Source organism: Mercenaria mercenaria, chromosome 18 (genome assembly GCF_021730395.1).
Source record: "Mercenaria mercenaria strain notata chromosome 18, MADL_Memer_1, whole genome shotgun sequence".
Classification (NCBI taxonomy): domain Eukaryota; kingdom Metazoa; phylum Mollusca; class Bivalvia; order Venerida; family Veneridae; genus Mercenaria; species Mercenaria mercenaria.
In genome coordinates, this window is record NC_069378.1 from 39,651,280 (window position 1) to 39,663,773 (window position 12,494).

General features: G+C 35.6%; 1 protein-coding gene across 1 annotated transcript in view; it reads right to left on the reverse strand.

Moving 5' to 3' along the window:
* The window catches only part of LOC128550701 (cyclin-dependent kinase 14-like), a 103,914-nt gene that overhangs the window by 6,676 nt on the left and 84,744 nt on the right, over positions 1-12,494 (reverse strand). Inside the window, exons 12-16 of the mRNA XM_053530269.1 lie at positions 11,816-11,936; positions 4,870-4,963; positions 4,652-4,715; positions 2,764-2,861; positions 1,193-1,283 (exon numbers count right to left, since the gene is read on the reverse strand). Coding sequence (XP_053386244.1) covers positions 1,193-1,283; positions 2,764-2,861; positions 4,652-4,715; positions 4,870-4,963; positions 11,816-11,936 — 468 coding nt within the window. The remainder of the gene's footprint in view (positions 1-1,192; positions 1,284-2,763; positions 2,862-4,651; positions 4,716-4,869; positions 4,964-11,815; positions 11,937-12,494) is intronic.

Below are 12,494 nucleotides of genomic sequence, written 5' to 3' on the forward strand. Positions count from 1 at the left end.
ATGCTGGCAAACTGAGCTTGCTCTATCAACAATATGCTGGCAAGCTGTGCACTATGCTGGCAAACTGAGCTTGCTCTATCAACAATATGCTGGCAAGCTGTGCACTATGCTGGCAAGCTCTGTCAACACTATGCTGGCAAGCTTTGCTTGCTCTATCAACACTATGCTGGCAAGCTGTGCTAACTCTTTCAACAATATGCTGGCAAGCTATGCTACCTCTATCAAACTATATGCTGGCAAACTGAGCTTGCTCTACCAACACTATGCTGGCAAGCTGTGCTAACTCTATCAAGACTATGCTGGTGAGTTGTGCTAGCTTTATCAACACTATGCTGGCAAGCTGTGCTAACTCTATCAAGACTATGCTGGTGAGCTGCGCTAGCTTTATCAACACTATGCTGGCAAGCTGTGCTAGCTCTGTGCTAACTCTATCAACACTATGCTGGTGAGCTGTGCTAGCTTTATCAACACTATGCTGGCAAGCTGTGCTAACTCTATCAACAATATGCTGGCAAGCTGTGCACTATGCTGGCAAGCTCTATTAACACTATGCTGGTGAGCTGTGTTAGCTTTATCAACACTATGCTGGCTAGCTGTGCTAACTCTATCAACACTATGCTGGTGAGCTGTGCTAGCTTTATCAACACTATGCTGGCTAGCTGTGCTAACTCTATCAACACTATGCTGGTGAGCTGTGCTAGCTTTATCAACACTATGCTGGCTAGCTGTGCTAACTCTATCAACACTATGCTGGTGAGCTGTGCTAGCTCTATCGACACTATGCTGGCTAGCTGTGCTAACTCTATCAAGACTATGCTGGTGAGCTGTGTTAGCTTTATCAACACTATGCTGGCTAGCTGTGCTAACTCTATCAACACTATGCTGGTGAGCTGTGCTAACTCAACAATATGCTTGCATGTACCGCTAGCTCTACAAGTCTATGCTGGCAAACTGAACAAGCTCTTTCAACATTATGCTAGCAAGCTAAGTTACACTACAAGTAAATACTGTCTTTTATATTCTTACAGTTCAAAATGCAGCATTTCATCCTGCATACTTTATTAAAACAAATTTACAACTCTACAAAATTTGGCAAGTTCAGAGTATTTTGCCAAACAAAAACATCCGACAAGAAATCACAGTTGAAATTGTAGAAAAATAATCATTCCCCCCTTCCCTAAAAATCCCATACCTTCTGGTAAATCATGAATTTTTGGAGGTAAATCACAAAAATAGTCATGCCACATAGCGGCTTTAGCTGAGATTCTTTGCCTTGGATCCATCTGAAAAATATTTAAAACTGAACAGTAAATAAACAGTTCAGATCTTATGAATGTGAATTAGTAATAAAAGGCAAAAAAGACAGGTTTCCCTATGTATAGATCAAAGCAGTTACCTTAATTAGATTTAACTGTGGCCAATCAGTATTAAAGGGAATTCCGATAGTTTTTTATGCGCATCTTTCTGCGCAGCCGACACTTTCTATGGAAAACTGAACTGAAGTCAACATTTGTTGAAACATGTTACAGACAGTCTTAAATATGAGAAATCTTGAATGAAATAACATTTTTGATAAGTTTTATCAGTAATCAAATGTTGATACTGGTTTATGTTGTATTGACAAGTATCATGCCTGACAGGTATCTTGCTATTTTTGTGGTTGTGTTTTCAAATCGCATTTTGGTACAAAGACAGTGTTGTTCATATAATGTAAGATAATTGACTTAGTACTGATAAGACAATATCACCTTTCAGATTATTTAGTATTCAATTATAGAAAGAATTAAGAATTTTAAAAACTATTTTTTAACTTCTAGCAGATATACATGTAATCAATTTGGCCAGGTTCGCGCCATTTTCCTTCCGAACAGGTGTTGTATTCTAGCGGTCTTAACATAAATTTAGCCTGGTGGGCCCATACATTTTTAGCCATTTTTATGCTCACAATACAATTATCTATACACAAGAAAAACAGGAAAAAATTCTATGAAAGAATTTTTTCAAAATTTAAAAAAATATTCTTCACTATGGGTATTTTTCACTGAAAAAAGTTCACAAAAGTAAATATGAAACAATTTTTTTTTTCATTTGTACCCATTATTGTAAGGATAGAGTATTACAAATATGACTATGATATCAAATAAGTATATGATAAAATCTGTAAAAAGACAAAAACCTTATTGTGCTGTCTTGATGTATAGTTTGGTTGGTATTTATAAAAAAGCAGAAAATTGTGAAAATGTTGAAAAATCGCTAGCAGTTTCAGCAACAGTGGGTGTGTTCAAAACAATTTTCCACAAAAACAAGCCTGGTGACCTATTGTTTTTATTTGTTCATTGTTTTCAGCACAAATTTTCCTATCATATATGTGAATTTAAAAAAATTCTATGAAAGGAAAAAAACTATAGGAATTCTCTTTAAGATATATATTACTGTGGACTGTTAATGAAAATAATATATATAGTGGAGGTAATCTTTTGAGACACTAAAGAACTGGAGTAACTTGACATTCTGTTTTATTAAATATTGACGGCAACCTACCTCCAACAACTTCTTAAGAAGAAAGGGCAATTTCTAAACATCTTGTTTCTAAAAACACTGACAACAACAAACCACTAGAATTGTCCTATCAATATAGGGCATATGCTGAACATTTTGTTTAATGAAACACTGACAGCAATCTGCCTCTAGCAACTTTCTAGTTTATTCTAATAGTCAAAGTGTGTGTATGTGAAGAAAATAATGTAAGGACAGATGTCTTACCTGCAGTAAGTCACTGACTAGATCTTCTGCATGAGGAAGGTAGGCAAGTTTTGGGACTATCGTGGAAAGACTTTGTTTTGTATAACTGACAAATTTCTCTGCAAAATAAGTGATCATGAAGGTAGAAAAGTAGATGTACCAATCTTTCAAAACTATATGAAATTTTTCCTGAGGACAGAAGAAATAAAACTAAGATATAGCAAAATCATACGTCCTATTTTAAAGCCACTGATAGATCTGCTTCACACTGTAAGTTAGCAAGAAACAAGTGAATGAAGTATTGCCATGCAATACAAAGTCCCCTACTGGAAGGCATGTGTGACCTTGACCTTCGACCTAGGGACCAGGTTCTTGTGCATGACACTCCATCTCACAGTGGTGAACATTTGTGCCAAGTAATATTCAAATCCTGTTTTGCATGACAAAGTTATACACCAGACAGGAAAAATGTCCCATTGACCTTTGATCTCCAAGTGTGAACTTGACCTTTAAGCTAGGGTTCTAGGTGCTGCGCAGACATGTTGTCTCATCATGGGGAACATTTATGCCAAGTAATATTAAAGGTGGTCAATCACATTTAAGCAAAATTTAGTGACATTTTTTACTTTTTGTATATTCTGTTAGAGATTTATTTAAGAAACAAAAATACCCATTACTTAGAGTTAGATCCCTGTAAGAAATGTATACTTTATTGATTTTCATAAAAATTTGTAATTACTCCCCTTTAATATGAAAATATTTAAAATGCTTGGTATTTCTTTTTATTTCCATATAATTCCGAGTTTTACATTCGCATTGGATAGATAAACCAAATATTTAACAATCTGAATCAAAAGGTGGGTTTTAAAATGCATGTAGCTTCTGAATTTCATTTTTTTCCATTCTATCTTGGTTGCGCAACCAAGATAGGCAAAGGGAGGTAATAATAATTTTTCAAACTTGCATTTCTAATGAATTTTAATGCAATTATTTTACGAATATAATACAATATATCGGTTAGTTATATATTTTCTTAGGTAAAGTATGTTTATCACATTTATACTTATGATAAAATAACTCGATCTTGGTTGGGCAACTGCAATAGGAAAACCAATTATTAAAAATATCTCCAGTGAAAACCTAACTTTTATTAAGCGCTAACTGAACATAAATGAGTGTAAAGGATCAGATGTTAAAGTTTAAAACAAATCCGTTACTTAGCCAAAATCTGATTATCAATCTTTAAAATCCCTTGATGGATGACAAGAGTTCTGGAACGGACAAGAAAAAAAACCTTTTGACCTTTGACCTCCTATTGTGACCTTGACCTTTGAGCTAGGGGTCCAGGTTTTGCGCATGACACGTTGTCTCATCATGGGGAATATTTGTGCCAAGTAATATTAAAATATCTTCATGGATGGCAGAGTTATGGACCGGACAAGAAACAGACCCTGTTCATGCCATGTTAACATTTGACTGCCAAGTGTGACCTTGACCTTTGAGCCAGGGGTCTGAAAGTTGTGCATGACACATCGTCTAATTATGAGGTACATTTGTGCCAAGTAATATTAAAATCCCTTCATGGATGGCAAAGTTATGGACCGGACAGGAAAAAAGCCCTGTTGACCTTTGACCTCCAATTGTGACCTTGACCTTTAAGCTAGGGGTCCAGGTTTTGAGCATGACACGTCATCTCATCATGGGGAACATTTGTGCCAAGTAATATTAAAATCCCTTGATGAATGAGAGTTAAGGACCGGACACGAAATTACGGACGGACGGAAGGAAGGAATGACGGACGGAAAAGCGCATTCCTATAGTCCCCAAAACTGGTTTTCAACCAGTAGGGGACTAAAAAAGGTCATGAAATAGTTTTATGAGTTTGAAAGTTTAGAGAAAATGCACTTACTCTCATCAAACTGTGGATATTTGGAGACACCACACCAGGTGCTCTCTGAAGGTGTACCCAGTATCTGAAATAATAAATGGCAATGACATCAATCCCTCCGTGCCAATTATACCCAATATCCCAAGTGGTTGTAGTACTAAAGAAAAAAAATTGTCTTAAGAAATAAATCACCAACTTTACGAATGACCATAAAAAATCTTGGAAGCTTATTTACTTACTCGGAAAATCTGGTCCAACTGATCATAGGCATCTTTCATGCCAGGGAATGTTGCCATACCCGATAACATTTCTGTAAATATACAACCTACACCCCTGAAATATAAAATAGTAAATTCCTATCAATATATGTGATGTAAAAATACAACCAACATACCTGAAACATAGAAAAGTAAAATATGTAATGTGAAACATAAGAAAGTACTTTCCTATTAATATGTAATGTGAAACATAAGAAAGTACTTTCCTATTAATATGTAATGTGAAACATAAGAAAGTACTTTCCTATTAATATGTAATGTTAACCTTTGAAATATAAGAAAGTAGACTCCTATTAATATGTAATGCAAACACATATCTTACAACCCTGAATATACTATGTAAAAATACAACCTACTCTTATGAAATATAACAATATACTCCTACAATCATAGTATGACACAAATCGAGGGCTGAGCGCGAAACTATTGTATCTTGTTCTTTATTTATATACAGTTACAATAGTTTCGCGCTCAGTCCACGAAATATAGCTTACCACATACGAAGGGTTTAAGAAAACTAAGACATTTGCTAAACAATAAAAGTTCCCTACCAGAAGAGGGCATTTCTCATATATGTTGCCATTTTTAAACTAAAACTAAACTGCATACAAACTGATACCAGCATATTTTGAAAATATCCTACCATCTATAAGTCAGACTTCATGAACAAATTTCTTATACTTTGAAAGTTAACAAAGGATCTATCTTTTGCGGCTATGGATGGACAGACAAACAGACATACAGCCAGACAGACAGACAAATGGATGGATAAAGGGACATAATACAATGATCTGCTTATTCTACATATTGCTTTCTATCTATTCCTAAGTTTCATGAAACAAGAGGGTCATTGACAAGGCTTCAAGTGTGTTTGTATAAGTACAGAGTTACGTTTTTTCCATGTTAGCCTATATTATATACATGTCATACACACTTTTGAACCTAGGGCAATAATTTGAACAATTACGGTAGACATTACAAATCTGATATCACACGCCAAATATCAAGGCTCTAGCTATTATTGATTCAGAGAAGAAGATTTTCAAGGTTTCTAATATAAAAGCCTATAGTAAGTACATGTCAGATACAGGGGTGTGGCCATTTTTTTTTTACCTTAGGGCAACATTATGGACAAGTATGGTAAAAGTGATCATGCCCCCTGGCAGCCTTGTTTTTTCTGACGAATCAGAATAATTTGAACAATCTTGGTAGAGGGTCACACTAGAACCATTTGTGTAAAATTATTTTAAATATACATATAGGGAAAAGTGACCATGCCCTCTGGCGGCCATGTTTTTTGACGAATCAAAATAATTTGAAAAATTTTTTTAGAGGGTCACAAAAGGACCATTTGTGTAAAATTATTTCAAAATCGGGCCAGCAGTTTCACATAAGAAGATTTTTAAAGTTTCCACTATATACAAATAGGGAAAAGTGACCACACCCTCTGACGGCCATGTTTTTTGACAAATCAAAATAATCTGAACAATCTTGGTAGAGGGTCACATAAGAACCATTTGTGTAAAATTATTCTAAAATCGGGCAAGCAGTTTCACATAAGAAAATTTTTAAAGTTTCCACTATATACATATAGGAAAAGTGACCACGCCCTCTGGCGGCCATGTTTGACGAATCAAAATAATTTGAACAAGTTTGGTAGAGGGTCACACAAGGACCATTTGTGTAAAATTATTCTAAAATCGGGCAAGCAGTTTCACACAGGAAGGTTTTCAAAGTTTCCACACTATATACATATAGGGAAAAGTAACCACGACCTCTGGCAGCCATGTTTTTTGACGAATCAAAATAATTTGAACAATCTTGGCAGAGGGTCACACAAGGACCATTTGTGTAAAGTTATTATAAAATTGGGCAAGCAGTTTCACACCAGGAGATTTTTTTTTCACGAATCAGTATGATTTGAACAAATCTGGTAGGTGACATCGGGACCATTTGTGTGAAATTATTTCAAAATCGGACCATCAATTTAGAAGGAAATGTCGTTTTAAGATTTTTCTATTTTTAGCTCTGTCTATGTGCAGCCATGCGGAACAGTTTAAACAAATTTGGTAGAGGACCACCCAAGCAACATCTAGGCCAAGTTTCATCAAAATCCATTCAGTGGTTTTGGAGGAGATGTCGATTAAACACAATTGTTGACGACGGAAGACTTGACGCACACACAACGGATAGTGTGATCATAATACCTCAACATGAGCACTTTGTGCTGAGGTGAGCAAAAAATTTATTGTACTTTTGTAAGTGATGGCCAGACAGATGAGGGACAAACCATAAGTCCCCTCTGCTGAAACAATGGCAGAAGACTAATGAAATAAACTATTACCATAACACAGTAATAGAAGTATTGCGATCTAGAGAGGCATGAAGGCATTATTACAGAAATGAAGCTTATGCATACAGTGAAACCACTGCAATACCAATAAGACCTTTTTAACAAGAGCTGTCACAGGAGTGACGAATTATAGCCCAACAATACGGCCTTGTCACAGAAATAAGCCAAAGTCAAAATCAAACCTCAAAATCAATAGGGGTCATCTGTTGGTCATGATCAACCTCCTTATCAAGTTTCATGATCCTAGGCCCAAGCGTTCTCAAGTTATCGTCCGGAAACTGTTTAACTGTTCCGGGTCAGTGACCTTGACATTTGACCTACTGACCTCAAAATCAATAGGGGTCATCTGCTGGTCATGGTCATCTGCTGGTCATGGTCATCTGCTGGTCATGATCACCCTCCCTAACAACTTTCATGATCCTAGGCCCAAGCGTTCTCAAGTTATCTTCCAGAAACGGTTTAACTATTCTGGGTCACTGTGATCTTGACCTTTGACCTACTGTCCTAAAAATCAATAGGGGTCATCTGCTGGTCATGATCAACCTCCCTATCAACTTTCATGATCCTAGGCCCAAGCATTCTGAAGTTCACATCTAGAAACCGTTACTCTTCCGGGTCATTGCAACCTTGACCTTTGACCTACTGACCTCAAAGTCGAACTTGACCTGTATTTTACGATGTTACATCTGTGTACCAAAAATTATTTAAATCTGTAAAGCCTTTAATGAGTTATTGTCCAGAAACCATAAAAACCAATGGACCGACTGACAGACAGACCGATTGACAAGCTCACTCCTATATACCCCCTCAAACTTCGTTTGTGGGGGTGTAAAAAATCATGTCACACACATGTACATTAAATGAGGATCATGTGTATAAAGTTTTATTTGAATCCCTTCAAAGTATAAAACTGAAACAAACATCCTCTACATATTCAAAAATTTAAAACCTTTTAAAGAGTGGGGTGTGGGTGTGGCAGGGATGCTGGTGAGGATTTAAATATGAGTAGATATCAAGGCATGAACAATCAAGCATTACAGTTTATTTAAGTCAAGGGATGTAGATTTCTCCTGAACTATAGAAATATTGCTGACTGCCTACTGATAGATGAACAAGAGGGCCAAGACGGCCCTAGGTCGCTCACCTGAGAAACACACCATAATACACCATAACAGTGTAAACATGTTTGACCTAGTGATTTCATGGAAAAAAAATATTCTGACCAATTATCATTAAAATTGGAGCAAAAACAAGTATTTTCTTTGATTTGACCTAGTGACCTAGTTTTTGACCCCAGATGACCCATATTCAAACATGATCTAGATTTCATCAAGGCTATCATTCTGACCAAATTTCATGAAGATCAATTGAAAAATACAGCCTCTATTGCATACACAAGGGTTTTCTTTGATTTGACCTAATGACCTAGTTTTTGAACCCAGATGACCCATATTCGAACTTGACCTAGATTTTATCAAGGCTATTATTCTGACAAAATTTCATGAAGATCAGTTGAAAAATCACATACACGAGGTTTTTTCTTTGATTTAACCTAGTGACCTACTTTTTCACTTTTTCATGTGGGGAAGTTGGCAGTTACTTGCGGAGAACAGGTTTGTACTGGTACAGAATCCAGGAACACTGGTTAGGTTAACTGCCTGCCGTTAAATGACTGAAATACTGTTAAAAAACGGCATTAAACCCAAAGCAAAGCAAACCAATATTCAATTTCTACCTAGATTTCATCAAGACAATCATTCCGACTTACTTTCAGGAAGATCAATTGAAAAAAAAAAACAGCCTCTATCGCATACACAATGTTTTCCTTTGATTTGACCTAGTGTCCTACTTTTTGAACCCAGATGACCCATATTCGAACTTGACCTAGATTTCATCAAGGCAATCATTCTGACCAAATTTCATGAAGATCAATTGAAAAATACAGCCTCTATTGCATACACAAGATTTTTCCTTGATTTGACCTAGTGACCTAGTTTTTGACCCCAGATGACCCATTTTCGAACTCGGCCTAGATTTCATCAAGGTAATCATTTTGACCAAAATTCATGAAGATTAATTGAAAAATACAGCCTCTATCTCATACACACGGTTTTTCTTTGATTTGACCTAGTGACCTCATTTTTAACCCAAGATAACCCATATTCAAATTTGACCTAGATTTCATCAAGGCAATCATTCTGACTTAATTTCATAAGATCAATTGAAAAATATAGCCTCTATCGCATACACAAAGTTTTTCTTTGATTTGACCTAAGGCCACACCAAATTGATGTCTTGTTCTTCGGATTTTTTTCAAAAATATTTGGGGCGAGCGAGCGAAAAAAAAAAAAAAAAATTTTTTTTCAAATCATCATTTATTGATGCGAGCGAAGAGCGATGAAATAAAAAAAAAGTAATTATTGCTTGGGTCATGTTTAACACCAAATAAAGTGTATTTCCATCTATATTGTATGAGAAGCCGAAACAATCTTAATTTTGGTTCAGCAAAAATGTGTACAAAATAACCTTATCGGCTGATGTTCAAACAACAGTTTCGGAGAATAGACTTTTCACTGAAATGGGACTTGGACGTAGTAAGTTAGGAGTCCGAAAATACATTTATTACTGGATATTTTATTGTGTTCCTCAGTGTAAAAGGCACATGTGGCAATTAGTGGCTGAATGTTTGTCCCATACACACTTTCAATGGGTCTTCTTTATTAGTATACTTAAGTGGACATGAGAATATTGCCAGGAGTTTCATGTTTGATAATTATCTTTTGAGTTAGGGTACCTGGTTAGAACTTTATTCAAACTAATTTGACTTGATCCTCGGAATATTGGTGTCGGTTAGGTTGGCCGACAGAAATATAAAACAATCATTAATGTGACCGTCAAATTATTTGGTCTAGTTTGAATTTTTTTATCACGTGTTTGCATTTGCAGGGGACATCAATCATTATACATTGAAAATGCAGTTTGTTTTAAACATAATTACTAACAATTGTGATATTACTTATTTTTTTCTTCTCTGACCCCCAGTACTTCAAAGGAAAAGACTCTCAATACTTCAAAGAAAAAAAAAAGTTTTTACAAGCTGATATTCACTTTTGCTCTTCCATTTCGCCATTTCTTTGGTGTCTTTCCTTTATATTAATTGTGGTATTTTTCTGGCAGTCCCATATGAATTTGATCGTTGTCCAATTATAATTTACAGACAACAAATCTCAAACATGTGATACGCCAGATTTTTCAACATCTGGACAGCGTTGTTAGTGAATGTCATTTTTCGTAGTTTTATGTGATTATTCCCAATGTTGAGCTTTAGCTGCTGTAATTTCTACTCAGCTCCCAATTCATTTACAATACTTGTTATCACTACCAACTTATTCCAAAGATTATTGTCTGTTAACTAGTATATTTTTTCTAATTTAATTTTACACAATTTATTTCATGCAGGCTGCCATTTTTCATGCATCTGCTCACATTGATGAAACAAAACCACTACCATACAGTTAAACTTGTATTGACAGTAGCAAATATGGACGGTCGGCGGGTAAAATGAAAATAAATGTACTGAAAATGACTTTATTTTTATTTCGTTTTGTCAAAAAATAGGGTCTGCACTCCCGTAAACTAGAAAATTAAAAAATCCTGGCCTAAATTACAAGCTAGGTGCGTTTAAACTTCGGAATTTCCACCTTTTTTTCGTTCCTACTGATTTCGACCCAGCGCAAAAAATACGCCAGGTGCGGGCGGTCAAAAAAAATTAAAATATTTTTTTTTTCATTTCCCGTCAAATTGGTGCGGGAAATCCGACGAACAGGTAATCAATTTGGTGTGGCCTAATGACCTACTTTTTGACCCAAGATGACCCATATTCGAATTTGACCTAGATTACATCAAGGCAACCGTTCTGACCAAAATTCATGAAGATTAATTGAAAAATACAGCCTCTATCACATACACAAGGTTTTTCTTAGATTTGACCTAGTGACCCTAGTTTTTGACCCCAGATGACCCATTTTCGAACTCGGCCTAGATTTCATCAAGGTAATCATTCTGATCAAAATTCATGATGATTAATTGAAAAATATAGTCTCTATCGCATACACAAGGTTTTTCTTTTATTTGACCTAGTGACCTAGTTTTTGACCCCAGATGACCCATTTTCGAACTTGACCTAGATTTCATCAAGGTAATCATTCTGATCAAAATTCATGAAGATTAATTGAAAAATACAGCCTCTATCGCATACACAAGGTTTTTCTTTGATTTGACCTAGTGACCTAGTTTTTGACCCCAGATGACCCATTTTCGAACTCGGCCTAAATTTCATCAAGGTAATCATTCTGACAAAATTTCATGAAGATCAGTTGAACAAAAATATAGCCTCTATCACATACACAAGCTAAATGTTGACGGACAGACAGACGACAGAAAGACGGACGACGGACATAGAGTGATCAGAAAAACTCACCTGAGCATTGCTCAGGTGAGCTAAAAATACAAGAATATAGTCAACTAAAATGTTCAAGACAACATAATGCTTACCACATGTCAAGGGATGTTGAATAATTTGTAGAACCAAGCAGTACATCTGGTGGTCTATACCACAACGTGACAACTTCATGGGAATATGTATGACTAGGTATTGATTTGGCACGTGCTAAACCTGAAAACAATATTAAAATGTTACCAGAAAATATCAAAGGCTGATCATAATAGCTGAATCTGTTCTTTCATAGATATTTTAACTTAAGGAGGTAGGTTACCTTGTTACCAGGGTAAATTCAAATTAGTTGAACCACAGCAATTTTTTGTATTTCATGTAATGTTTTAACAGCTACAATCTCAATTTCGTTTATCTCTGTCCCTTCAAGTAAAATTTTTATCCAGCTTTGAAGAACATGACCCTCAAAAGGTATTTTATATTGAAAGAAGGAGGAAAATACGGATATTTAACACTTTTCATTGTATTGTGGTTTCATTGTTATCTGTAGAAGTCTTCATAATTGATAATTTTACTAGTATGCACATTAGCTTTCTAAATTAAGCTTAAAATGTATATGTCGCAGGGCTCGTGTTTCCATGGTATCGCATTTTCTCTCATTTTTTAAACACATATGTATGAAAACAGGTTTTTCGACGGCTTCAGTGTCATTCTGTTAAAGACCAACATGAAATATTTGGGTAATATTATTAGCGAAATACCAAGCACTTTACATGGTAC